General features: G+C 40.0%; 2 protein-coding genes across 4 annotated transcripts in view; both read left to right on the plus strand.

The window, feature by feature from the left end:
* LOC129859475 (integrin beta-1-like) overlaps positions 1–8,689 on the plus strand; it is a 53,638-nt gene extending 44,949 nt beyond the window's left edge. For 2 of the 3 annotated variants that reach the window (XM_055929312.1, XM_055929311.1), the window contains exons 15-17: positions 1,781–1,947; positions 6,352–6,429; positions 7,060–7,148. In XM_055929312.1, coding sequence (XP_055785287.1) covers positions 1,781–1,947; positions 6,352–6,429 — 245 coding nt within the window. In that variant the 3' untranslated portion in view covers positions 7,060–7,148. Of the gene's footprint in view, positions 1–1,780; positions 1,948–6,351; positions 6,430–7,059 lie in introns of all 3 variants that reach the window. The other variant, XM_055929313.1, reaches the window with a different exon arrangement.
* A 223-nt stretch (positions 8,690–8,912) lies between these two features.
* Positions 8,913–26,570, plus strand: LOC129859476 (ras-related protein Rab-18-like). Its single transcript, XM_055929314.1, has 7 exons — positions 8,913–9,131; positions 11,836–11,891; positions 16,524–16,585; positions 17,013–17,085; positions 18,021–18,139; positions 22,828–22,894; positions 23,865–26,570. The coding sequence occupies exons 1-7, from the start codon at positions 9,064–9,066 to the stop codon at positions 24,035–24,037; spliced, it is 618 nt and encodes a 205-aa protein (XP_055785289.1). The 5' UTR covers positions 8,913–9,063; the 3' UTR covers positions 24,038–26,570.
* Positions 26,571–26,864: the final 294 nt, after the last annotated feature.

Raw genomic sequence — 26,864 nt, forward strand, 5'->3', positions numbered from 1 at the left:
CAATCCGGTTTCCGAGCCGGTCACGGGTGCACCTCAGCCACGCTCAAGGTACTAAACGATATCATAACCGCCATCGATAAAAGACATTACTGTGCAGCCGTCTTCATCGACCTGGCCAAGGCTTTCGACTCTGTCAATCACCATATTCTTATCGGCAGACTCAGTAGCCTCGGTTTTTCTAATGACTGCCTTGCCTGGTTCACCAACTACTTTGCAGACAGAGTTCAGTGTGTCAAATCGGAGGGCATGTTGTCCGGTCCTCTGGCAGTCTCTATGGGGGTACCACAGGGTTCAATTCTCGGGCTGACTCTTTTCTCTGTATACATCAATGATGTTGCTCTTGCTGCGGGCGATTCCCTGATCCACCTCTACGCAGACGACACCATTCTGTATACTTCCGGCCCTTCCCTGGACACTGTGCTATCTAACCTCCAAACGAGCTTCAATGCCATACAACACTCCTTCCGTGGCCTCCAACTGCTCTTAAACGCTAGTAAAACCAAATGCATGCTTTTCAACCGTTCGATGCCTGCACCCGCACGCCCGACTAGCATCACCACCCTGGACGGTTCCGACCTAGAATATGTGGACATCTATAAGTACCTAGGTGTCTGGCTAAACTGCAAACTCTCCTTCCAGACTCATATCAAACATCTCCAATCCAAAATCAAATCTAGAGTCGGCTTTCTATTCCGGAACAAAGCCTCCTTCACTCACGCCGCCAAACTTACCCTAGTAAAACTGACTATCCTACCGATCCTCGACTTCGGCGATGTCATCTACAAAATAGCCTCCAATACTCTACTCAGCAAACTGGATGCAGTTTATCACAGTGCCATCCGTTTTGTTACTAAAGCACCTTATACGACCCACCACTGCGACCTGTATGCCCTAGTCGGCTGGCCCTCGCTACATGTTCGTCGTCAGACCCACTGGCTCCAGGTCATCTACAAGGCTATGCTAGGCAAAGTGCTGCATTATCTCAGTTCACTGGTCACGATGGCTACACCCACCCGTAGCACGCGCTCCAGCAGGTGTATCTCACTGATCATCCCTAAAGCCAAAACCTCATTTGGACGCCTTTCCTTCCAGTTCTCTGCTGCCTGCGACTGGAACAAATTGCAAAAATCTCTGAAGTTGGAGACTTTTATCTCCCTCAACAACTTTAAAAATCTGCTATCCGAGCAGCTAACCGATCGCTGCAGCTGTACATAGTCCATCTGTAAACTACCCACCCAATTTACCTACCTCACCCCCATACTGCTTTTATTTATTTTACTTTTCTGCACACCAGTATCTCTTCTTGCACATGATCATCTGATGATTTATCACTCCAGTGTTAATCTGCTAAATTGTAATTATTCGATTTATTGCCTACCTCATGCCTTTTGCACACATTGTATATAGATTCTCTTTTTTCTACCATGTTATTGACTTGTCTATTGTTTACTCCATGTGTAACTCTGTGTTGTTGTCTGTTCACACTGCTATGCTTTATCTTGGCCAGGTCGCAGTTGCAAATGAGAACTTGTTCTCAACTAGCCTACCTGGTTAAATAAAGGTGAAATAAAAAATAAAATAAAAGTGTGATTAGAGCAAGGAGTTCTTGCCCTGACCGTGAAGAACTGACCAGAAGTTCCTTGTCCTAGATGCAGTATAATGCAAATCAGGACATAATTGTGTAAATTAATTTGATTTTACATCAGCTGACTTGCCTGGTTAAATACCCTCAAAAATATTGGGCTAACTTAATTTTCTTGTTTCCCTGTCTGTGTTCCAGACTGCCCTGCGGGCCCAGACATCATCCCCATCGTGGCTGGCGTTGTGGCGGGCATTGTGCTGATCGGCCTGGCTTTGCTGCTCATTTGGAAGCTGCTCATGATCATCCACGACAGGAGGGAGTTCGCCAAGTTTGAAAAGGAGAAGATGAATGCTAAATGGGACACGGTAAGAGTGGATAGTAGACATAGTACCAGGCAGCCATCTTTGAGAAGTTTGTAATGGCAATTATGTATTTTTGCCAGTCTTAGTTTATATTCTCCCTGACTAATTTCAGTAGTTTGATTGAGACATGGAAAACAGGTGTTATAGATATGAACACCGTGTGAATCTCTTAAACAGAGAATGGACTCCTAGAGGAATATAGAGTTGGAAAGAGTGTTGTATTCTCTCTCAAACTTTGATGACTGTAACAGACCTGTTGATGATGATGATTTTATAAGACGCACAGACGGTCCTACTCAATTTCAACTTCAAAGTAAATATCTTAGAAGTTTGAAGTAATCTCTGTGCAAAATAGAGAAACCAAAAAAACAGAAGCCTTTTGAATGTGAAGGTCCCTGAATACACATACAGTACCAGTCAAAAGTTGACACACCTACTCATTCAAGGGTTTTTCTTTATTTTTACTATTTTCTACATTGTAGAATAATAGTGAAGATATCAAAACTATGAAAGAACACATATGGAATCATGTAGTAAGCAAACAAGTGTTAAACAAATGAAAATGTTAGTTATGAGATTATTCCAAGTAGCCACCCTTTGCATTGATGACAGCTTTGCCTCCTGTTGGCATTCTCTCACCCAGCTTCATGAGGGATGCTTTTCCAACAGTCTTGAAAGAGTTCCCACACATGCAGAGCACTTGTTGGCTACTTTTCCTTCACTCGGTCCAACTCATCCCAAATCATCTCAATTGGGTTGAGGTCGGGTGATTGTGGGGGCCAGGTCACATGATGCAGTACTCCATCACTCTCCTTATTGGTCAAATAACCCTTACACAGCCTGGTGGTGTTTTTGGGGTCATTAACCTGTTGAAAAACAAATGATAGTCCCACTAAGCGCAAACCAGATGGCGTATCGCTGCAGAATGCTGTGGTAGCCATGCTGGTTAATTGTACCTTGAATTCAAAATAAAATCACTGACAGTGTCACCAGCCAAGCACGATCACACCACCTCCTCCATGCAGAGATCATCCATTCACCTACTCTGCGTCAGACACAACGGTTGGAACCAAAAATCTCAAATTTGGACTCGTCAGACCAAAGGACAGATTTCCACCAGTCTAATGTCCATTGCTCATGTTTCTTGGCCCAAAGCAAGTCTCTTCTTATTGGTGTCCTTTAGTGGTTTCTTTGCAGCAAATTGTCCATGTAGGCCTGATTCACTCAGTCTCCTCTGAACAGTTGATGTTGAGATGTCTGTTACTTGAACTCTATTAAGCATTTAAAGCTGCAATCTGAGGTGCAGTTAACTAATGAACGTATCCTCTGCACCAGAGGTAACGCTGGGTCTTCCTTTGCTGTGGCAGTCCTCATGAGAGCCAGTTTCATCATAGCGCTTGATGGTTTTTGCGACTGCGCTTGAAGAAACTTTCAAAGTTCTTGAATTGTTCCGAATTGACAGACCTTCATGTCTTAAAGTAATGATGGACTGTCGTTTCTCGTTCCTTATTTGAGCTCTTCTTGCCATAATATGGACTTGGTATTTTACCAAATAGGGCTATCTTCTGTATACCACCCCTACCTTGTCACAAAATAACTGATTGGCCCAAACGCATTAAGGAAAGAAATTCCACAAATGAACTTTAAACAAGGCACACCCATTAATTGAAATGCATTCCAGGTGACTACCTCATGAAGCTGGTTGAGAGAATGCCAAGAGTGTGCAAAGCTGTCATTAAGCTGGCTACTTTGAAAAATCTCATGTTTTTGATGTTACACTTTTTGGTTACTACACGTTTCCATATGTTATTTTATAGTATTTATGAGTTCACTTATTCTACAATTTAGAAAATAGTAAAAAATAAAGAAACCTTTCAATGAGTAGGTGTGTTCAAACTTGACTGGTACTGTACATCTGTCTTTTCCTGGGAGTTGCTACAGAAGCCTAGTTTGGTTGGTGTTCTGCTGCCATCTAGTGTCGTGTTAAACACACAGCAGGTAGAGGTTAAGTTCCGGACAGCAGGGTGGCATTCATTAGGCACTGTTAGATTCTGGGATAAACTTGGAACATTGTTATACTCAGAAATGTAGTATCTGAGGAGTGAAAGACTGGTTTTTACATCAGAAGTTAATGGTTATCTGTAGGAGCCAGATGGCTTTGGAATGTGTCAGGTGGACGTGAGGAAGTCACAGGATTGCTATAGGGGTTACGGATGGACATCTGTGGATTAGGCAAATGAGGGGTTGAGGTCAGGTCAAATCCCCTTAAGAGAGAAATGATGGTTTATTACCCTATTACTTCGTCTTCCTGTCGAATCATAATAGAAGGAGAAGTGCCTAAAATTGGAGTGTATATATATATATACTTGTGGTGGTGGAAACATGTTTTGTCTAATGCAGCTGTATTGATCCTCTGGGGAAAATTAAACTTGGTTAAGCGTTGAGTTTTTTACTCTGAGAATTAGAACCTAACAGCACCAAATGTAAGAAAACAGACAGAGTACTACATGGAATAGTCTGTAAGAAACACTCATTCCTTTTCCATTGCAAAGCATTTTGCTACGATATGCCCTAATGAATGTGACCCAGGATTTCCAAAATGCTTGATTCAGCACGTCCTAATTACTCTTTCAGACCAGCCACATGTGAGAGCTTCTCTGGTGAAATGGGCAGGGCACTGAGGCTTCTAGACCCTCTCATTATGGTACATAGAGAAGACCTCAGACATCAATGACTGTATGAGAGCGCAGTCTGACCTGACTTGTATACATATACAGTTGAAGTCAGAAGTTTACCTTAGCCAAATACATTAACTCAGTTACACAATTCCTGACATGTAATCCTTGTAAAAGGTGTGAAATGTCAGAATAATAGTAGAGAATTATTTAAGCTTTTTCTTTCATGCCATTCCCAGTGGGTCAGAAGTTTACACTCAATTAGTATTTGGTAGCATTGCCTTTTAAATTATTTCACTTGGGTCAAACGTTTCAGGTAGCCTTCCACAAGCTTCCCACAATAAGTTGGGTGAATTTTACACCAGCTCTGTCAGGAGGAATGGGCTAACTGAATCAGGCTTGTAGGCCTCCTTGCTCACACACTTTTTCAGTTCTGCCCACAATTTTTCTATAGGATTGAGGTCAGGGCTTTGTGATGACCACTCATACCTTGACTTTGTTGTCCTTAAGCCATTTTTTCCAAGTATGCTTGGGGTCATTGTCCAGTTGGAAGACCCAATTGCAACCAAGCTTGAACTTCCTGACTGATGTCTTGATGTTGCTTCAATATATCCACATAATTTTCCTGCCTCATGATGCCATCTATTTTGTGAAGTGCACCAGTCCCTCCTGCAGTAAAGCACCCAAACAACAATGTCCTCTGGATGGTGTTCTTCTTCCCCATGTGCAGTTGCAAACCGTAGTCTGGCTTTTTTATTTTGGAGCAGTGGCTTCTTCCTTGCTGAGCGGCCTTTCAGGTTATGTTGATTATAGGACTCGTTTTACTGTGGATATAGATACTTTTGTACCGGTTTCCTCCAGCATCTTCACAAGGTCCTTTTCTGTTGTTCTGGGATTGTTTCGCACTTTTCGCACCAAAGTACGGTCGTCTCTAGGAGACAGAACGTGTCTCCTTCCTGAGCGGTACGACGGCTGCGTTGTCCCGTGGTGTTTATACTTGCGTACTATTGTTTGTACAGATGAACGTTGTACCTTCAGGTGTTTGGAAATTGCTCCCACGGATGAACCAGACTTGTGGAGGTCTACAAATGTTTTTCTGAGGTCTTGGCTGATTTATTTTGATTTTCCCATGATGTGAAGCAAAGAGGCACTGAGTTTGAAGGTAGGCCTTGCAATACATCCACAGGTACACCTCGAATTGACTCAAATGATGTCAATTAGCCTATCAGAAGTTTCTAAAGCCATGCCATAATTTTCGGGAATTTTCCAAGCTGTTTAAAGGCACAGTCAACTTAGTGTATGTAAACTTCTGACCTACTGGGATTGTGATAGTGAAATAATGTCTGTAAACAATTCTTGGAAAAATGACTTGTGTCATGCACAAAGTAGATGTCCTAACTACTTGCCAAAACTATAGTTTGTTAAAAAGGAATTTGTGGAGTGGTTGAAAAATTTGTTTTTAATGACTCCAACCTAAGTGTATGTAAACTTCCGACTTCAACTGTATAAAAGGGAATCTTCCCAGCACTCTTAGATGATTCTCAACTTCTGAGCCTCTGATCCCGATGTAGAAATACTCCTTTCTCTAGGGATTCATGTTTTTTTTTTTACCTCTTTTCCATATCATTATTTCATTCCTTCTCATTTGTACTTACCCATGATTTCATTCTGTCTCTCTCTTCGGTTGTTTTTTCCTGTTCTGAAATGTCTGTCCCACTCTCTCTGCCCATAGCAAGAGAATCCCATATATAAGAGCCCTATTAATAAGTTCCAGAATCCAATCTATGGACGTAAAGCTGCAGTTCTATAAGTTTGTATTTACTTTCTCTCTCTCTCGTCTGTTTTCCTGCATGGGTTTCCTGTTTGCTTTATTTGTGTTTCTTTGTGTTTGTCAACGTACTGTAAGCTGTCACTATTTCATCAATCTCAATATTTTTGGCTTTCATTTGGTCACTCTTTGGGCCAAGTAAGTCAGTTGAGGACACTGGTACAGAAAGATCCACATGATGGTATATTAAAACCAACAATAAACCCATATACTGTAAACTGTCCCCTCTGTTAAGTTTGACTAGAGGTAAGTACTGTAACAGGTCATCACATGTAAGCCTATTACACTTCAGTTTAACCACAGTATGTACATTGTGTCATATCTGACGCTATGATTGAAATGGCATGTTGTGTCAGACGTTTGTTGATATTTATATAACAGTGTTACCTGGATGACAACACACGAATGCTCACTCAAAATGACCTTATGATGGCATGATCTTTCCAAAGAATGCTTGACAATGATTTGATATTCTAAATGGGCTCGGATTTTGCTGTGGGTTTTTTTTTCCTCATAAATTGCAACTCTTGTCTTATGACTAACATGTTACATATATAATGACTGTAAATTACAATTCTAACGTTTTCTTCTTGTTTCTCTTGCGCCTTCCAGGGAGAAAATCCCATCTACAAGAGTGCTGTTACGACGGTGGTCAACCCCAAATATGAAGGCAAATGATGGAGTTTCAGTTCTCCCAGAACAACACTGTATGCAAATATAGTTCTAGGGCATGAGAGGTGGGGGGGGGGGGGGGGGGTTAATTTTTGTCTTTGGTCATTTCTTCTTCTTGTCGCTTCAGTATTATAACGTTACATTTGGCCACTACATGTGGTCTTCTTACTAACAGTTTATTTTCTATGCAATCATTGTCTTTTAAAATGTACAGTTAGTAGTTATGTGTATATACTTTAAGGTGCTTTTTTATTTCTTGAAGAATTGGTTAGAAATAAGGATTTTGCCACGGGACTGGTATGGGCCATGGGTTGTGCCTTTCAGAGACCATACCCATCTGGGCACAGAGAGTGCTCTCTTTCTCTTCATGGACTTGTTATTATTTTGCCAGTGAGTGTCAGGCAGCACCTGAGACTAAAGCATACCAATATTTTGCATTGTGGCTGTGAAGTGTTTTTTTTCAACCATAGGGTACATATGTAGTAAACATTGATTTTTTTCCTTGCAATAGACTAGCATCCTGTTCAGGGGGTGTACTTGTACATCAACCTGCCTCACACTACAGAAACAGGAGATGGGCTCCTGTCATATGGGCCGTTCTGGCTCAGACAGGGCTACATACTTATTAATTTGGATAAATGAGTCATCCATCAAGCCTGATTGCAAGAATCTGGATTCATCATTTGGGGTAGTTTTTAAAGATCACATCAATTACATTCATTGTCAATCATGGAAAATCATTGAATGATTCTAACATAGTCATCAGGTAACATGTGCATCCCAAATAGCACCCAATTTCTGTTTATAGCGTGCTACTTTTGACCAACACCCTATAGGCCCCCTGGTCAAAAGTAGTGCACTACATGGAAAATAAGGTGCTACATTTGGGACGCATTCCATGTAATGTGTGCAGATGTGCTAAAAACTAATACATGGGAAGCATTGATGTTTGGATGTTAAAGGTTATTGCACTATTGATGAGAACAGGTTTTGCCTTGCAAAAGGACTGAAAAGATAAATTAATGATTTCATAAAACTGTCATAAACGGGCTATTTTAAAGGGATTGAAAACCACTTGTATTAATGGGATAAAGAAATGTAAATCACTTAATTACATAATCAAATGACATGCATCTGACAAAATTAGAAGTTTCATTTATTTTTAGTATACTTTAGTTTTATTCTAATATTTCAGTATTCAACCTCAGGTCCTTTTCTGTACTCATTACTAGCAAAGCCAAATATCTGCCTTCTTTGCAAAGCCTTATTCCATGTGTTTCATGTTGATCAATGTTAAACAAATTGTCAACTTTGTTCTGAAGACATACTGATTGATACAAGTTAGCTTGTTTTAATCCGTTTCCCCCCTTTGAAATTATTGGGCTGGGGTAACCCCTCATCTGCAGTGATTGTGTAAAATCAGTATTAAGTGAAAGTCTTCTTGGAATTGTTTTAAAATACAAAAACTCCTCAATACCACATCTTGTTTTTAAAGTGCCTTTTATTTCAATACTGTTAACTTTTCCCAATGCTGTTTCTGAATTTATTTATTAAATAAGTACCTAAATGATATGGAATGCTTATTTTAGCTTTGCTACATTAGTTCTAGAAAGAGGCATGGTTTGATCAAAGATACTTTTAACTAGCTCCTGCCTCTGGTTTTATTATGGGGAGCCATAGTTTGATGGAAAATGTATTTTTTTTTAACAAGAAATACGTCACATTTTGCCTGTTAATCAACTATATTGTTAAGAAAAGCAGTTTGATACGTAACTTTGAAAAGAAGAGAACTCGCTCAACATTGTACCGGAAGTCTACCAAGGAAACCGGAAGTGCGAGAAAGTGTTGGTTGTCTTATCATTCAGCTCCCCGGCTGACAAACAACACTTTTGGGTTGTATTTTACAGCTACCCGTTGAATTGAAACTATACATAGGATAGGAAGATGGAAGACGACGTTTTGACAACACTGAAAATATTAATAATTGGAGAAAGTGGCGTTGGGAAGTCCAGGTAAGAAAGCTACAGTAACCAACTGACGTTAGCTCTACAACAACTTCACTCAGCTAACTGTTAGCTGGGACGATTAGCTAGGAGCTATTGTTGTCTCGTTTAAAAACATGCCCAATAATTAAATGTCAATATTGTCAGTTAAGCAGAACTTGTCAACAAAGCAAAAACTCATGTATATTAGGGGACCACAGCGAACAGGCTAAGGTAACAGTTGGTTGCTATGCCACATCAGCTAGCTAACAATGTTAGCTAGCTGACGCTAGCTTGCTGCGTGGAACGTTGTGTTTAAGTGGAGAACAATTAGGGTGGCTGTAATTACATATTTTCACACAGTTTGCCAAAGCAAATGCATTGATCTACCTTCAGTAGTCACATCAGTAAGTGATTCCACTTATTAGAAGTGTCAGCGAAGTGATAAACCCTGCCTCGTGACAGCAGAGTTTAGCTATGTGTCCTGAGTGAGTGATACAAATGCTTATGTCAAGACCAATGCCATAGCATGGCTAAAAAGTTTGGCAAACTCAACTGAGAACAATGTTAATGGATGCTATGTTGGCACCATATGTTCCAAGAAAAATTCAAAGTAGAATGTTATTATTATGCACTGGTTGGTGCCAACATGGAGTATATTGTAGTTACCAAGCTGTGTATATCTCTGGCTCTTAGACTGCTAGAAAGAATTCTGGTATGTCTGAGTAATGTTAGTTCTTGAAAACTCTCCCTACAGCTCTCAGCCATTAGCTTCGCCCACGACTGCCTCATGTGATCTACAATCCCGATATAGTTTTTTTTATGTTTAGAAACCTCATTAATCATAGCTTGCGATATGGCTCAGCGAGAAATAATCCTTAAAATTAAAAAGATACTTACTGTAGCGGTTTTGCACAGATCCATACATCTCTGGGTGCCTCCAGCCACTGAAACTACACTTCCTGAGTTACGCTTACACACAGGTGTTAAGAGCATGCAAGATAGTTAATTAGCACAGGTGGTCGTCTCGTCTTCCATCTGTTTTCCATAAACAAGCACTGTAACATGGAGATATGGCCATGTGAGACCAAAATGGTGTGTATCAATTCAACCCTTTTTTCATCTTGCTATAATGAAAGATGAGGATCTTAAAACTCCCCCCTACAGAAGATGCCTTCATCCAATGATTCTAACATGCTGACCAGACCGCGCGCGCATGTTGATTTTGTCCACCCACACCAGATGCGATCAGGACACGCAGGTTGAAATATCAAAACTCTGAACCAAATATATTAATTTGGGGACAGGTCGAGAAACATGTATGGCAATTTAGCTAGCTAGCTTGCTTGTTGCTAGCTAATTTGTCCGGGGATGTAAACATTGGGTTGTTATTTTACCTGAAATGCAGAAGGTCCTCTACTCCCGACAATTAATCTACAGATAAACTGAGTTCGTTTCTAGTAATCTCTCCTTCAGGCTTCTTCTTTGGAGGTTGGCAACCAACTTTAAACTGCACTACCAACTGGACTGGGGTGTGGACCTCAGTTCATTTTTCAATTACCCACATTGGTATATGCTCCTAAAAACCAATGAGGAGATGGCACGTGATTACTACTGCACCCAGTAGTCAGATGTCATTTTCATTCAATGCCTTTGGTCCAGACCAGACAGCCTTAATTTTCTCGAAATAATTAAATAAATTTGTTTAATTAAAGAAACGACCCAACGGTAGAGTGAAACTAGATATTCCTTCCACCTTACTGGTGAGGGAGGGTTTACTGCCTATCAGACAATGAAATTCTATGATTTCAGTAAACAGTCCTCTTCGTTTTTTTGTAAAATAATGTTAAGTTAACATGCCATTTCTTGATGAGGATACAGTAAGTCTAACTATTGGTATGAGCAATGTAGGCCAAGGCTAGTGTTTCACTAATGATCTCATTCTCTATTTCCTCCCCTCTGCCTAGGTCTTCAAATCATTAGAAATATCCCTAGCAGAGAAGAGATTTCATTCTACCAGACAAATTGGCCTGTTGCACTGCTATTGTGCTATTATTTAGGCTAACCGCATTGCTACTGAGGTATCAGGCTACTGAGACATAAAACAATGATCAGTCATTGTTCTGACATTCTATCTGATGAAGCAATTTCTTATGAATATGGATGAAGGAAATTAGAGTATGGTTGAATAAGAATATTTGAGCATTAGGCTATTTTCTGTGTTTGGGTTGACTGGAAATAAGAAGGATTAGCTACATCATTAGCCCTGTGATTCAGTTCCTAGCACTTGATTAGTGACTCACAACTGAACACTGACCCTCTGACCATGCAGCAAGTAGTGATGTAATCTGATGTCTGGTTGTTGTTGTGTTGAATATGTAGGCCATTGTTCTCATGTCCAATCATTTTGCAATAAATAGACCTGGGGGGGGGGGGGGACACAACAACAACTCCATTTAGCTCCCCAGGGCAGGGCTGATTTTCATTTAGCGATATCTAGGCAAATTGGAAACCAAACACAGACTCTGTACAATACCAGTAAAAGTTCCCTTGGCTATTTGACTTTGTGGTGTTTGCCCTCATTTCAAATGTGTTATGTAGGCCTACGCTAAAAACTCTGTATAAGTGTTGACTCACATGTCAAATGAAATGTTTTCTAAGTATCGGCCATAGAAGAGACATGGTAAGGTTTCATCAAGTTCCCTGTTAATGTCTTTTGTTTCTTTTTTTGCAGTCTTCTCTTAAGATTCACAGATGACACATTTGACCCGGAATTAGCAGCAACAATAGGTAAGTAATTTCTTACTGTATGAAGAAAAAATAAGTTGGGTTGCCTAAAAGTTAAATAAAAAACATATAATATATATATATACTCACTAACTAGTATTCTGAACCAAAAGCATAGATAATATCACAACTATTTGAAATGTAATACTCTCTAAATTCAACAAAATTATTTTGAGATACGACCCGGTCTACAGTGAATGAGTAATTCATTTGATGGTGAAATACATGGTTTGGGAAAAGGATAATTCTTTCTTTCCTTCACGTATCTGGAAATTATATCAGAGTAGCAAAATGTATTTAAACATTAGACTCTTCAAAGACACCCCTATTATTATTTTCAGGTAGCCTTCAGATGGTTAACAGTCAGAAGTGACTTAGTGGAAGAAGTGCAGGACAGGCAAAAATATTCATAGCGCTATTGATTACTACTGGGGTGGGGTGACATAAAAACAATTGTTTTTTTGAACTATAATGTGATTTCTCTGAAGTTATTCTGACTGCACAATGTAGTCTTTGTTGAAACAACCAAACATGCCTGTGGATTCCCAGAGAGGTAGGCATGCCTCACTCCTATTTTACTTGGCCAACTTAATAAATTTGCCAAACAGATGTCCCCATAGAAGTCTAGCTACGCTACTCCCCACATTGACACAAGTCCCTTGTGATTTGTTGCTGAAAACCACTCAATTCGTGCTTATTCCTGCCTCTATTGTTATAAAGCAGGGGTGTCCAACTCATTTCATCGAGAGCTTAGTGTCTGCAGGTTTTATTTTTTCCTTTCAATTAAGCCCTAGACAACCAGGTGTGGGGAGTTCCTTGCTAATTAGTGACCTTAATTCATCATTCAAGTACAAGCGAGGAGTGAAAACCTCTCTGCCGTTGACAGCTGTGGTATAAAGCAACAGGGTCGTTCCATGTCATTTCATCAAGCATGACACTTGCCATCTGATTGTTCTAAAATCACTTCTGTAGTTTAGATAAGATTAGCATTCCTGCAACATTACTTTTATGAAATATAATTTGATCTCTGAGAAATTAAGCTAATTGATTGCACCCAACTTGGCCATTTTAATTTAGAGGATTCATATAATATCCGATAAATATAGTACCTAACATCCGATTTGGACCAAGAGTTAGACATGAGGAATCTAAATAAGTTGTCAAAAGCCACCAACGATCTCCCCACACCAATCCCACCCCAACAACAAATATATGGTATCAGTTCTCTATGTCTGACAAGTAGTATGGAGCTTCGGCTCACAGTATTGTTTCTTCCTCCTATGTAATGTATAACCAGTGAATTTGGTGATGTTTTTTTCCCCTGTTCAGAGAAATGAGTCATTGAAGTTGAAATGTTTATCTCAGGCTACGTCATTACCAGTTTCTGACCACTAGATGGTGCTGTTCCAGGTTGTTTTTTAACAACCCCCCAACGTTATAGGGATATTTCACCCCCCCCCCAAAAAAATGATATTAGTTTCCTTACCCTGTAAGCCAGGGGTGTCAAACTCATTCCACGGAGGGCCTTGTGTCTGCAGGTTTTTGGTCTTTCCTTTCAATAAAGCCCTAGACAACCAGGTGTGGGGAGTTCCTAACTAATTAGTGATGTTAATTCATCAATCAAGTACAAGGGTGGAGCGAAAACCCGCAGACACTCGGCCCTCCATGGAATGAGTTTGACACCTGTGCTGTAAGCAGTCTCTGGACTAGGTATGATAGTAATCCGTGCTTTGGTTTTGTTTTCCACTGTTTCAAATGCAAATCATCCTAAACTATCTAAAAATGTATCTAAAAAAAAACTGGTGGTTTTATTCCCCCCCCAAACACCAGTTATTTTAATTTTGGAAATCTGTTCCCAAGTATTCCCACGAATAATAGAGAGACACGTGATCGTATACAAATGTAAGGTTTGAAATTATCATGTTTTTGTCAATTGTTATTATATCTGGTTGTGATTCTTGGTGTGAAATTGCAGTCTATAAATTATTTGTAATTATGAATTCTATAAATTAAAATGGACAATCAAATTAAAGTGCCATCAATTAGCTTAATTTCTTAGATCAAATTATATTTAATCAAAATAATGTTGCAGGGATGCTAATCTTATCTAACAAAATAAACTATTTCAAAACAATCAGAGATGGTGGGTGTCGAAACCCAACAGTTCACTATAAACGTGTCAATCTGTCATATTGGCATAAACATTCCGAGGTCTCTGTAGACATCTTACTTGAGAGTTGCTCTAATTTTGTAGCAGCATGTTAAATAAGTCTGTATTGGAACACATGGTTTGTTTTGCCCCTTGGACATTAAATAGAGCCAACCAAATACAACTACCTCCCTATTATTCAACAACTACTATGGTGATGAGAAATTCAGATGAATATCTCATAAATAGCCTAAAAGCAGAACCTCAGACAATGTTTGTCTGTAATCTATTAACCTGGGGAAAATACTTGGCACTGCTACTGACTTGGCGCTTTTGGCGGCTGTTCACTATGTTTAGGGCCATATAAAATCTGCATTGCAGACAGAATCCAGACATTAAAACGGAATTCAACAATATAATTTTTTTTATTGAACTCACTTGAAAATCAACTAAATCTATTAGAATTGATTAGAAATGCATTAATTTGTCAAGTTAATCATAAGACAAGAACAAAATACATCAGTGACTTATATTTTCTTGCAACTTTCTGAAACGGCACAGGAAATCCCCTATCTGTGTATGTGTGTGGTGCTAATGATATCCTTCTGGTAGAGATGGAAAGGCTTTCCCATTAACCTTCTCAATTGGAATGTTAACTTCAAAGTAGCCAATGCCTACCTGTCAGAATGATGATATGATTTTTGCATCAATCCAGTGGGCATTTGTTTTGCAAACCAATTACATGAGTGCTACAGAAACATTGTTGTGAACTTGCCTAGATGGCCAGCATCTCGGAGTCTCCTCTTCACTGTTGACGTTGAGACTGGTGTTTTGCGGGTACTATATAATAAAGCTGCCAATTGAGGACTTGTGAGGCGTCTGTTTCTCAAACTAGGCATTCTAAAGTACTTGTCCTCTTGCTCAGTTGTGCACCGGGGCCTCCCACTCCTCTTTCTATTCTGGTTAGAGCCAGTTTGCGCTGTTCTGTGAAGGGAGTAGTACACAGCGTTGTACGAGATCTTCAGTTTCTTGGCAATTTCTCGCATGGAATAGCCTTCATTTCTCAGAACAAGAATAGACTGACGAGTTTCAGAAGAAAGTTCCTTGTTTCTGGCCATTTTGAGCCTGTAATTGAACCCACAAATGCTGATGCTCCAGATACACAACTAGTCCAAAGAGGGACAGTTTTATTGCTTCTTTAATCAGCACGACAGTTTTCAGCTGTGCTAGCATAATTGCAAAAGGTTTTTCTAATGATCAATTAGCCTTTTAAAATAATAAACTTGGATTAGCTAACACAACGTGCCATTGGAACACAGGAGTGATGGTTGCTGATAATGGACCTCTGTACGCCTATGTAGATATTCCATTTAAAAAATCTGTTGGTTCCAGCTAAAATGGTAATTTAGAACATTATCAATGTCTAAACTGTATTTCTGATAAATGTTATGTTATTTTAATGGACAAATATGCTTTTCTTTCATATATATATATATTTTTTTATAATTTCCTTTATTTTAACCCTCCCCTAATTGGAGTAAACTAATGGACAACAACACTTAGGCATCTACTTCCAGCTTATACACTACATACATTTTACGGACACAGTATATTTTACAATATGCTGTGTGAGTAAAATGTATATAGTATGGTGAGTTATTGTTGGGTTGATGATATATCAATCAGATGCTGCATCATGGCACTTGGTGAACTGCTGTAGTGTGTGCTAAACACCACGGCCTGTAGGCCGGCAGGACTGTTTAGTGTAAATTGTCAGTTGCTCGGTGCGCTACGCGACTGGCGACAGAAGTGGAGCAACCCTGCTGGGCTCAGAGAAGAACGAGGGGCCATGATTGACAACCTCCTGGGTCGTGGAGTGTAGGAAAATGGGAGGCTGATGTCCCCCCCCCTCTCTGTTTTGGATCTTGTCTGGGGCCTGGTCCAGACAGAAACAACTCCATCCAAATGATATGTTTTTCTTGATAAATCTTTCAGTGTGTGCTAAAACTACGTCCAGCCAAACGCTTCATGCTATGTGCTCTGAAAGAAGCCATAGAAGAGATTTACTCATTGAGTGTGACGAGCACAGCGCTGTTATTTTATGTAAATGTATTTCTCGTGCCGAACGGAGGGGATTTTAAAGAATGAATCATTACACTTCTGAGCGATGTCACATGTGGAGTTTTTTTTAAATTGAAAGCTGCTGTATTTGTTTGATTTTTACATATTAAACCACATATTCCCTGTGTAGTTTTAAATCAGGACTCGCATCATAATTTAAGTGCACAAGGCTGAAACCCTGTCTTGACTAGTGGAAGGGTTAGTTTTAGTTCACACACATATTGTGTGGTATGTAGGCCTATGAATGTTTTTGACCATTCATTTGAAATGAATCACATATCATCATACTTCTTCTTGATTCATATTCTTGGCGTATATGACTTGTGTGATGAATCATCTGTGATATTTTGTGTGTGTTCATGCAGGCGTTGATTTCAAAGTGAAGACCATTTCAGTGGATGGGAACAAGGCAAAGTTGGCAATATGGGTATGTATTCTTCTGAACTTAGAAATTCAGACTGGTAAGGAGCTGTTTTGGGACGCACATTCAATTGTATTGTTGTTGACAGTTCTACCTCCTAGGTATGTGTGTTTTTTAAGGTTTAGTAAAATAAATATCACATTGCTGAATTCCCATTCCTTCCGCTTAAAATGTTGTTCACTAAATGTCCACAAGATAGCGATCATGTACAGCATTCTGAGGACCAACCATCAATGATAAATGGCAGTCAAATGTATCTTTATGCTTTAGTCCTGGTCATGCATCACTTGTTATGCTTCTGTCCTAGTCACACCACCATATCTTCCTCCCCATGTGTCCAGAGCATGATAGCTGAGAGGGTTATGGTTGTGTTTTGATGTGCCCAGAGCTGTTATGGTCCAGACTCAAGAGCTGTAATGGTTGTGTTTTGCAGGACACGGCTGGCCAGGAGCGTTTCCGAACCCTGACGCCTAGTTACTACCGGGGCGCTCAGGGAGTCATCCTGGGTGAGCAAACAACTTCGCTTTAGACGCAGTCCGCCACTGTCGGTCCGGACAGCCACCATAAAGACAGTGATGGATTTTCATCCTGTCCTCTTCCTTACTCTCTGGAACAGACTTTACTACTCTTAACACTAAAGGAGACATCCTCCAAAGCACACGATGTGTGGAGGCTATGATATAGTGGTTAACACCACGGGTGAAGTAGATCTCCTATTCGAAATGAAAGTAGGTATCTTTTTCTTCATCATAGAGTTGCACAATGCCCAGGTTTTCCAGAAATCATGTTTGAAAATTCCCGGTATCAGGAGGGCATGTTAGCAGGAAATCTAGGAATCCTCCAACCAGGATTTCTGAAAAACTGGAATTTGGGTAAAGTTACTGGGATTTTGCAACCCTACCTCATCATTTCAGTTCCTATTAACCTGTTAAGGCTGGGGGCGCTGTTTATGGTAATCGTGTAATTTTTGAAACGGCTTCCTACAAAATTCTTGATCGTACAATATGCATATTATTATTATTATTGGATAGAAAACAGTCTATAGTTTCTATAGGAGTTGAAATTTTGTCTCTAAGTGGAGCAGAACCCATTCTACAGCAATTTCCCTGACATGGAGTCAGATTTCGCTAGCGGCACTCTAGTCCCAGACAGGTTAAGACCAGGACCAGTGTTGTAACTCACTATGTTGATACACAGGTCAGGTAGGGCTGTGACGGTCATGAAATTATGGGGAACGCTAATTGGATGACAGTAATTGGCCAGCCCGTCTTCAGTCAGCTGTTCGTTCTCCAACAGTTATGGCGGTGCCAGCAGATTCTGGTGTTTTTATATGTCGGGTTATTGTGGAACATGGTTTGAAAGGTCCAATGGCCCCCCTCAGTGACAGTATGTCCTGCAGCCTTCTGGTGACTGCTGACCGAGCATCTCTTATCTCCCTCAGTGTATGACGTAACACGACGGGATACTTTCACCAAGCTGGACAACTGGCTCAATGAGCTGGAGACGTACTGTACAAGGAATGACCTCGTCAAGATGCTGGTTGGGAATAAAATTGATAAGGTGAGTCTGTGTGAGTCTGTGTGAGTCTGTGTGAGTCTGTGTGAGTCTGTGTGAGTCTGTGTGAGTCTGTGTGAGTCTGTGTGAGTCTGTGTGAGTCTGTGTGTGTGTATACAGTGCCTTGCCAAAGTATTCACCCCCTTGGCGTTTTTCCTATTTTGTTGCATTACAACCTGTATTTTAAATTGATTTTTATTTGGATTTCATGTAATGGACATAAAGAAAATAGTTCAAATTGGTGATATGACATTTTTTTGTTTTGTTTTTTAAATGGTCCGTGCATATGTATTCACCCCCTTGCTATGAACCCCCTAAATAAGATCTGGTACAACCAATTACCTTCAGAAGTCGCATAATGAATTAAATAAAGTCCACCTGTGTGCAATCTAAGTGTCACATGATCTCAGTGTGTATATATATACACCTGTTCTGAAAGGCACCAGAGTCTGCAACCACACTCGGCAGCTCTCCAAACAGGTCAGGGACAAAGTTGTGGAGAAGTACAGATCAGGTTTGGATTATAAAAAATATAAAAAACTTTGAACATCCCACGGAGCACCATTAAATCCGTTATTAAACAATTGAATGAATGTAGCACCACAACAAACCTGCCAAGAGAGGGCCGCCCACCAAAACGCACAGACCAGGCAAGGGGGGCATTAATCGGAGAGGCAAAAAAGAGACCAAAGATAACCCTGAAGGAACTGCAAAGCTCCACAGCGGAGAGCGGAGTATCTGCCCATAGGACCACTTTAAGCCGTACGCTTCACAGAGCTGGGCTTTACGGAAGAGTGTCTAGAAAAAAAGCCATTGCTTGAAGAAGAAAATAAGGAAACACGTTTGGTGTTCGCCAAAAGGCATGTGGAAGACTCCCCAGACATATGGAAGAAGGCACTCTGGTCAGATGAGACTAAAATGTAGCTTTTTGGCCATCAAGGAAAACGCTATGTCTGGCACAAACCCAACACCCACACCTCTCATCACCCCAAGAACAACATCCACACAGTGAAGCATGGTGGTGGCAGCATCATGCTGTGGGGATGTTTTTCGTAGGCAGGGAATGGGAAACTGGTCAGAATTGAAGGAATGATGGATGGAGCTAAATACAGGGAGATTCTTGAGGGAAACCTGTTTCAGTGTTCCAGAGATGTGAGACTATTACGGAGGTTCACCTTCCAGCAGGACAATGACCCTAAGCATACAGCTCAAGCAACACTCGAGTAGTTTATGGCCTAGTCAAAGCCCAGCCCTCAATCCAATTGAGAATCTATGGTATGACTTAAAGATTGCTGTACACCAGAAGGAACCCATCTAACTTGAAGGAGCTGAAACAGTTTTGCCTTGAAGAATGGGCAAAAATCCCAGTGGCTAGATGTGTCAAGCTTATAGAGACTTATCCCAAGAGATTTGCAGCTGTAATTGCTGCAAAAGGTGGCTCTACAAAGTATTGTCTATGGGGGGGGGGTGAATAGTTATAACCCATAACCTGGGTTATGCACGCTCAAGTTTTCAGGTTTTTTGTCTTATTTCTTGTTTGTTTCACAAAAAAATATTTTGCATCTTCAAAGTGGTAGGCATATTGTGTAAATCAAGTGATCCAAACCCCCCAAAAAATCTATTTTAATTCCAGGTTGTAAGGCAGCAAAATAGGAAAAATGCCAAGGGGGGTGAATACTTTTGTGTGTGTGTGGATTTAAACGTAACAATTTAAAATATTTTACAGTTACACTTCATAGAAGGAAATCAGTCAATTGAAATAAATAAATTAGGCCCTCGTCTATGGATTTCACATGACTGGGCAGGCCATGGGTCGGCCTGCGAGGGCATAGGCCCACTCATAGGCCCATCCAAGCCAGGCCGAGCCAATCAGAATGAGTTTTTCCCCACAAAAGGGCTTTATTTTACAGGCAGAAATATTCCTCAAGACCCCTGGCTTGGATACACGTACAATTCTCTAAAACTACATTGGATTCGGTTTATGGTAGAGAAATGAACATTAAATTCTCTGGCCATACCTCTGTTGGACATTACTGCAGTCAGCATGCCAATTGCACACTCCCTCAACTTGAGACAGCTGTGGCATTGTGTTGTGTGGCAAAACTGCACCTTTTAGAGTGGCATTTTGTTGTCACCAGCACAAGGTGCACCTGTGTTATGATCATGCTGTTTAATCCATTTTGATTATCTTAGCAAAGGATAAACGCTCACTAACATGGAGGTAAATTAATTTGTGTACAGAATTTGAGCGAAATAAGCTTTTTGTGCATATGAAACATTTCTGGAAGTTTTTATTTCAGCTCATGGAAAAATAGGAACAACACATTACATGTATTTTTATATTTTTGTTAAGTATACAGTTTGTCAGATCAGAGTTGTCTGGAATCAGGGAGAAATGTGTTAGTTTATAATTTACAGGTAACAAGGGATTCCGTCCTCAGAATGACAACACATACTTTATTTCATACATTATACAATTTGTGGAATGTTTTCTATTTAAGTATGAGGGTAACACTTTACATTAAGTTTTTATTTTATACCTGTGTAGTAATCCAGTAAATACTACAATAACAACTAGGAATGCACGATATATCGGTGAACATATCGGCCAATATTAGCTAAAAATGTCAAAATCGGTATCGGCCCGATGTTAAAAGCCGATGTCAACGCTACCGTGCATACATATATAACGTTGGTACATGACGTAATGACGCCACGTACATTTTTTCTTAACCTAGCTCAGAATGTCTGCTGTGTGGATCGAGCAGTCATTTGAAAGAGTAAGAAAATTTCAGCGAGACCACTCATAGGTGAAATCCATTAAAGCCAAGATAATGGAATTCCTTGCCCTTGACATTCAACCGTTATCTGTCGTGGGTAATGTTGGCTTCCGCTGACTGGTCAAGCACCGGTACACACTACCAAGTGTGCTATTTTTCAGATGTTGCCCTACCGGAGTTACACAGTAATAGCGTCACTGCTATAAGCTTCACGACATACATACTATGGAACACCGTTTGGGTCTTTGCGTGTCAAAAAAGATACAGTAGCACTGTCAACTGTACAAAAAAGTCTGCAAACACTGGCCAGAAATGATGTGTTTACAATACTGCGTTGGTAATAAAGCATAATTTGTTCGACCGCAACTTCTTGGGCAGCTAGCTTTAGCTTAGTATATAGCTAGCACCAATACAACCAGCCTGAAAACAATGACCAGTAGAAACTGCAGTCATTTTCATTATTCTTAGCAATTCCTTGTGACAAAGTATTAGCTAGGTGGCCACTTGTTGTTCGCCTATTGAAATTGAACTTCAGTTCATGAAAATAAATAGCTATCCAGCTACTTAACCCTGTTGCCCAAAGCTAAGGTTATAAACGGCCAGCTAACTTCATCTGGCTAGTGATGCTCGACCGGACCGCGTTATGTGTTGTGAAGCTAGCCACAAGGATTAGGCCCAATAGTGGACTTTTGTGGATTGCCTTCAAAATAAAAGTATGCCATTGACAGTAATGCAAATGAATACAAATAGTAGAATTATGCCATACTTTTATTTTAAAGGCTAACCGCAAAGTCCACTATTGTGGCTAATCCTTATTGTGGCTCGCTTCACATAGATGGGTCCGACCACCATTAATCAAATAATAACTGTCTTATAAAATATGGTTATTTTAGATGACACCTACATGTATAGTTAGCTAGCTAACTATAGCTACTGAAACAGATTATGTCGTGTTGCTATGTTTTTGGGGAAGAACTACATTGTTTGCATTTTTTTAAATGACCAGCACTGTTGGTGCGCGAGACAACCTTGCCAGCATTATAGCATATGTATCGATAAATTGTTGTGCCATATGAAATACAAGTGTAATCATTGCTTGTTTATTTTATTTTATTTATTTACTATGACAGCCCGAATGACGCTGGGCCAATTGTGCGTCGCCCTATGGGACTCCCAATCACGAGCAGGATGTGATACAGCCTGGATTCAAACCAGGGACTATAGTGACGCCTCTTGCACTGAGATGCAGTGCCTTAGACCGCTGCATCCATGTGTGTGTGTTAACTATTTAACTGTACTAGAATGCTTAGAAGGCTGGAAGAAAATATATATCGGTATCAGGGTTTTTTGGGCAAGGAAAATATCGGCTATCGGTATCGGCCAAAATTCATATCGGTGCATCACTAATAACATTGTTACTACATGGGTGTGTTACCAATTTCAGCTGGAATGTATTGTTAATAATATTACCTCCCCCATCCAGTTGTGTCCCATTAAACTGAACTGAGAGAAGAGGTCTTAGTGTGCATGTCCTCATCATATTTTAACACGGCCCAAGCCCATGTGGCCCACATCAGTGTTTTTAAAAATGTTCACATGTTCCACCAACTGTTTTCTCTGGGTTTAGTTCCATAAGTTTGTCTTCTTTTAAACATGTAATTACATTGAAATGTATCCTGCTGCCCCTGCTGTATTCATGTCATGCTCTTCTTCTACCATTATTTGTCCTTGGTTGTTGTTGTCTACTCAAGTTATTACTACAGGGTCATCATTTACAGTACTGTGTAGTACTAGTCTTTGTCTGTGGGACTGACTGGACTACTATGTTTCCTGTATTCCCAGCCCAGTCATATTCCCTATAGCTGACAGATATGCCGGACAGACCTCATAAAAGATGACTATTCTTTGTTTTAGGAAAACCACGAACTAGACAGGAATGAAGGCCTGAAGTTTGCAAGAAAACATTCCATGCTGTTTATAGGTAAGCCAGGAGCTGAGAAGATTCCCCTCTCTTCTCCCCTCTCGGACTGACCCGGGGCATGAGTTATCGTAGACCGTTATGCAGGAGAATCTGCTTTTTGGATATCTCTCATACTTGTATTGAAATGTTTGCCTAGTTCTATTTTTAACTCTCTCTTTTTTTGTCCTCTGTCTAACATTGATTCATGGCTAAACCCTCTGCTCTTGTGGACACTTTTTCAGGATTTATTTGAACAAAGCAATTTAATGACTTTTGAAATTAGTGTACATTTACCATGCTTTTGCCTGCATTTAGTATTGTATGTTTTAGATCATTTTCATATGATAACCACACACGCTATGTGTTAAAGAGCATTGAGACCAACATTGGAATAAATAATGAATCAGAACAGAGATACTTTCTACCAATCCGGAGATACGGCTGTTTTAGTAACCGCGTCAACTACTTGTTTTCTCTCCACTTTAAGAAACAATAATGTTGACCACTTTCCCAACAAGTAAGACAACAAACTAGTGTATAAACTATTTGTCCATGTCTTTGCTATTCCATTCAGCAATCAGAACAGAAATAAGTTCTACCAATCAAGAGTTTACGGCTATTTAAGTAACCGCAAACTTTTAATTTTTATTTTATTTTAGCTAAAATAACTTCCTGATGTTGAAATTATCCAATTATAGCACAGGGGAGCACATTTCTAATTAAGCGTTAAGAGTCTGTGCTCTGTCATGAATATAGTCACGGGTAAATGGTGTTGTTGGGCCCTATGCACAGGGGAGGCACACAAAGAATCTTCAAGAAAATTACACATTCTGGTTTCAGTATATTTTCAGCGTCTTGCGTTGCGGCTGCAGCTGTGGAGTTCAGTAGCTAGATGAGATGAAGAAGCAGCCAGTCACTGGCAGTTGTCTGTATCCTTTCTTTCTCCTCTCACACTCTTTTTCTGTCTCTATCTCTCTCTCGTGTGGGCCAGAGGCCAGTGCGAAGACGCGAGATGGGGTGCAGTGTGCATTTGAGGAGCTGGTTGAGAAGATCATCCAGACCCCGGGACTGTGGGAGAGCGAGACGCAGGGCCGAGGAGTCCAGCTGGGCAGGCAAGACCAGGCTGCAGGGGGTAGCTGTGGGGGCTACTGCTCCCTGGTGTAGACAACACATACATATACAAAAATCACATACACACACACACACTTGAAAGACACCCTACCAAACACTAGTGGCTGATGTCCTTTGAAGAGGACTATGAAGGCTATGGTATTCAGACTATTTCCCCCATCAGCCCCTGAGGTGTGGTGTGAAGCAAGGCTGCTCCTGACCAGCACCCTAAGCTTCCTGGCTGTGATCATTTATAGGGACATTGCTGTTTGCACACTTCCTGGTGTCATGGCTATAATGCTATTTATAAGTCGTCTTCCCTGTGTTTCATTCTGTCTGTCTCTGTCCACTGACAGGAATGGAGAAAATTAATGAGTGTATGATTTGGTAATGAATAGTGAGGAAAAAACACAATACCATCAATAGCACATGGGGGTATTATGCTTATTTAGCAAGGATAATTTTTTTATCACCTGTTCTCAATCACGTTTCTTTACAAATGTTCTTTGCCCTCCCCTCTTTGTAGATTCCCCCTATTTTCTCTCCCTTAGCACTTTGTTCCTCATAGCAAGGCAAGCACAACTAGTGTGTGTTGGCTGCAGAGCTGATTCTCCGGTGTATCTGCCCTGTGTGATCATGCAACCTTTGTCATCCTCCAGTGCTCACTCTCCTAACAGCTCTGTTTTTTATAGTCTTATCAGCCCACGTCGTCTTGTATTCTCTTTCACCACTCAGTCCCACATAATGAGTCTCTCTTTTGTCCACAAACCTATTTTGTTCAAAAGTAAGTTGCCAAGTTTTTGGAATTAAGTTTTACTACTTTTATTGACATGGACTCCAAACCTTCGGCGTGTTTTTGAAGGGTTTATAAATCAAACAGATTGGCAGGCACCGGGGGGTGGCTTTCTATTGTGTGTGTTATGAAAAAGGAACTAAACGAACGAACACTGCTGTTTTCTTTCTAGTTGTTCTAATAGCCCGTTTGGTCACAGCCCATCTGCCACTCAGACAGATGATATTAGTAATCTCAACGCTATAGCTTAGCTTCAGCTTTTCTTGATTCATCCCTATGTGGGGAAAAAAATACAAAAGGAAAAGTGTTTTATATTAAAGAATACAATGAGTCATATGGGTGTTTCCATTGAAATCTGAAATTAAAGAGGCTTAAACCCTGTACAAATGGTTTTTGCAGAATTCTCTTTCTCCATTTATACTGTTCAATCCAACTCCAAACAAAATGCATTTTGATTCATTTCTATATTTCCTGCGCTTTTATTATAATTTCCACACTGTGCCATGCAGGATGATATGGGAAAAAAATATAGGCCCAGTTAATTGGTGAACTGTTGGAGTGATGGAAATGTAATGATTATTCTAATTCTATAGTTGGAATATAGTGGGCAGCACCTTGAATACATTGTTTGACATGACGAATGAATAAATCAGAGGAATTATTTTTGACAGGCTAGGAACCCAAGTGTTGGTCAGTGTTTCCAGGTGATCCTAATTAAATGTTACATTACATGTTTTCTAACTTAATGTAGCTAGCTAGCCAACATATTCATGCTTCGACCTATTCTTCTCTGATAAGATACCGTTAGCAACTAACACAAATTATTTTAGCAACACCTTGCTAAGAAAATAAAAACTAGTAGGTAGTAGTTTGCAGACAGTAAGATACACAAACTAATAGTGTATAGAACGCTTGTGGAAAGCAGCATGTCAAGCAACTGCTCTCTTAAGTGATGGGGCTTGGCTTAGTGTGGTTAGCGGCATGCAGCAGATGGAGAGAGACAACTCAAGTAGAAAATGGAGTAAACTATCACAAATTATACGAGCCGGAGTTAACAAACCAAACCATAGAAATACCGTTATAGAAGGTAAAGTAAATACTCAAACTGGTAAGTGCATCAATACCGGTATTAAGTAAAATACGGTATACCGCCCAGCCCTATCTGAGTGCCAGAATGTGTTTGGGAAATGTAGTTTTGGGTGGCCATACCTATGTCCTATATTTGTGGCAGGAGTGACACAGATGCCTTTACAGTATATCTAATCAGAATATAATATTTCTCATCCGTAATTGCATGAGAATACTTATTTTATTCATGTTTAGTCTGGGAATGACTTGCAGAGACATTTGGTTTGTGTCCCAAATGGCTCCCTATTGCCTATATAGTGCACTACTTTTGACCAAGCTGGTCTAAAGTAGCGCTCTATATAGGGAATAGGGTTCTATTTCGGACACAATCTTGAACTGTATGAACCACACTTACACAACACTAGTTAGATTTACCTGCATCCAGAACCTTCCAAACAGGTTTATAGAGAATACTACATTGGGATATTATATGGTCTATTTGTCCTGAACTAATGTCTGCTTTATGATTGAATCAGACTAATTCTTGAACTCGGTTCTGTTATTTTTTTGCTTATGTGACAGCATATAATCACATTGTAAATGAATGTGTGTATTTAGGAATTCTATGAAAAATAATTCCTGTATGGATTGTACAATTTTAATGTATCCATATTACAATTTTAAAACCACCCTATGTATTAAGTGAATAAAATGCTTTTTAAAAGATTCTGAAGTTAATGCTTATTCCTGCCCGAGCTAAGGAGCCTTCGCCTATTGTAAAACAAAGCGCCAGATCCTATTAACTTAATATAAATCTTCACACAGTAATTGTACTTCACCTCATCCAAGAAGTCTTCGTGGAAAACGACCTAGACTACTTACCATGTTGGACTTGGAAATGTCATAATTTGGTGAGAGGAAGTTTTTATTTTTCTTGCCTGTTTCATTTTTTCAGAATTTGAATTCCTCAGTTTTATAGATACGGAATGGAGACGTAGATACGTAGACGTGTGTTTGTTT

The sequence above is a fragment of the Salvelinus fontinalis genome, chromosome 7 (assembly GCF_029448725.1).
Source record: "Salvelinus fontinalis isolate EN_2023a chromosome 7, ASM2944872v1, whole genome shotgun sequence".
NCBI classification, from domain to species: domain Eukaryota; kingdom Metazoa; phylum Chordata; class Actinopteri; order Salmoniformes; family Salmonidae; genus Salvelinus; species Salvelinus fontinalis.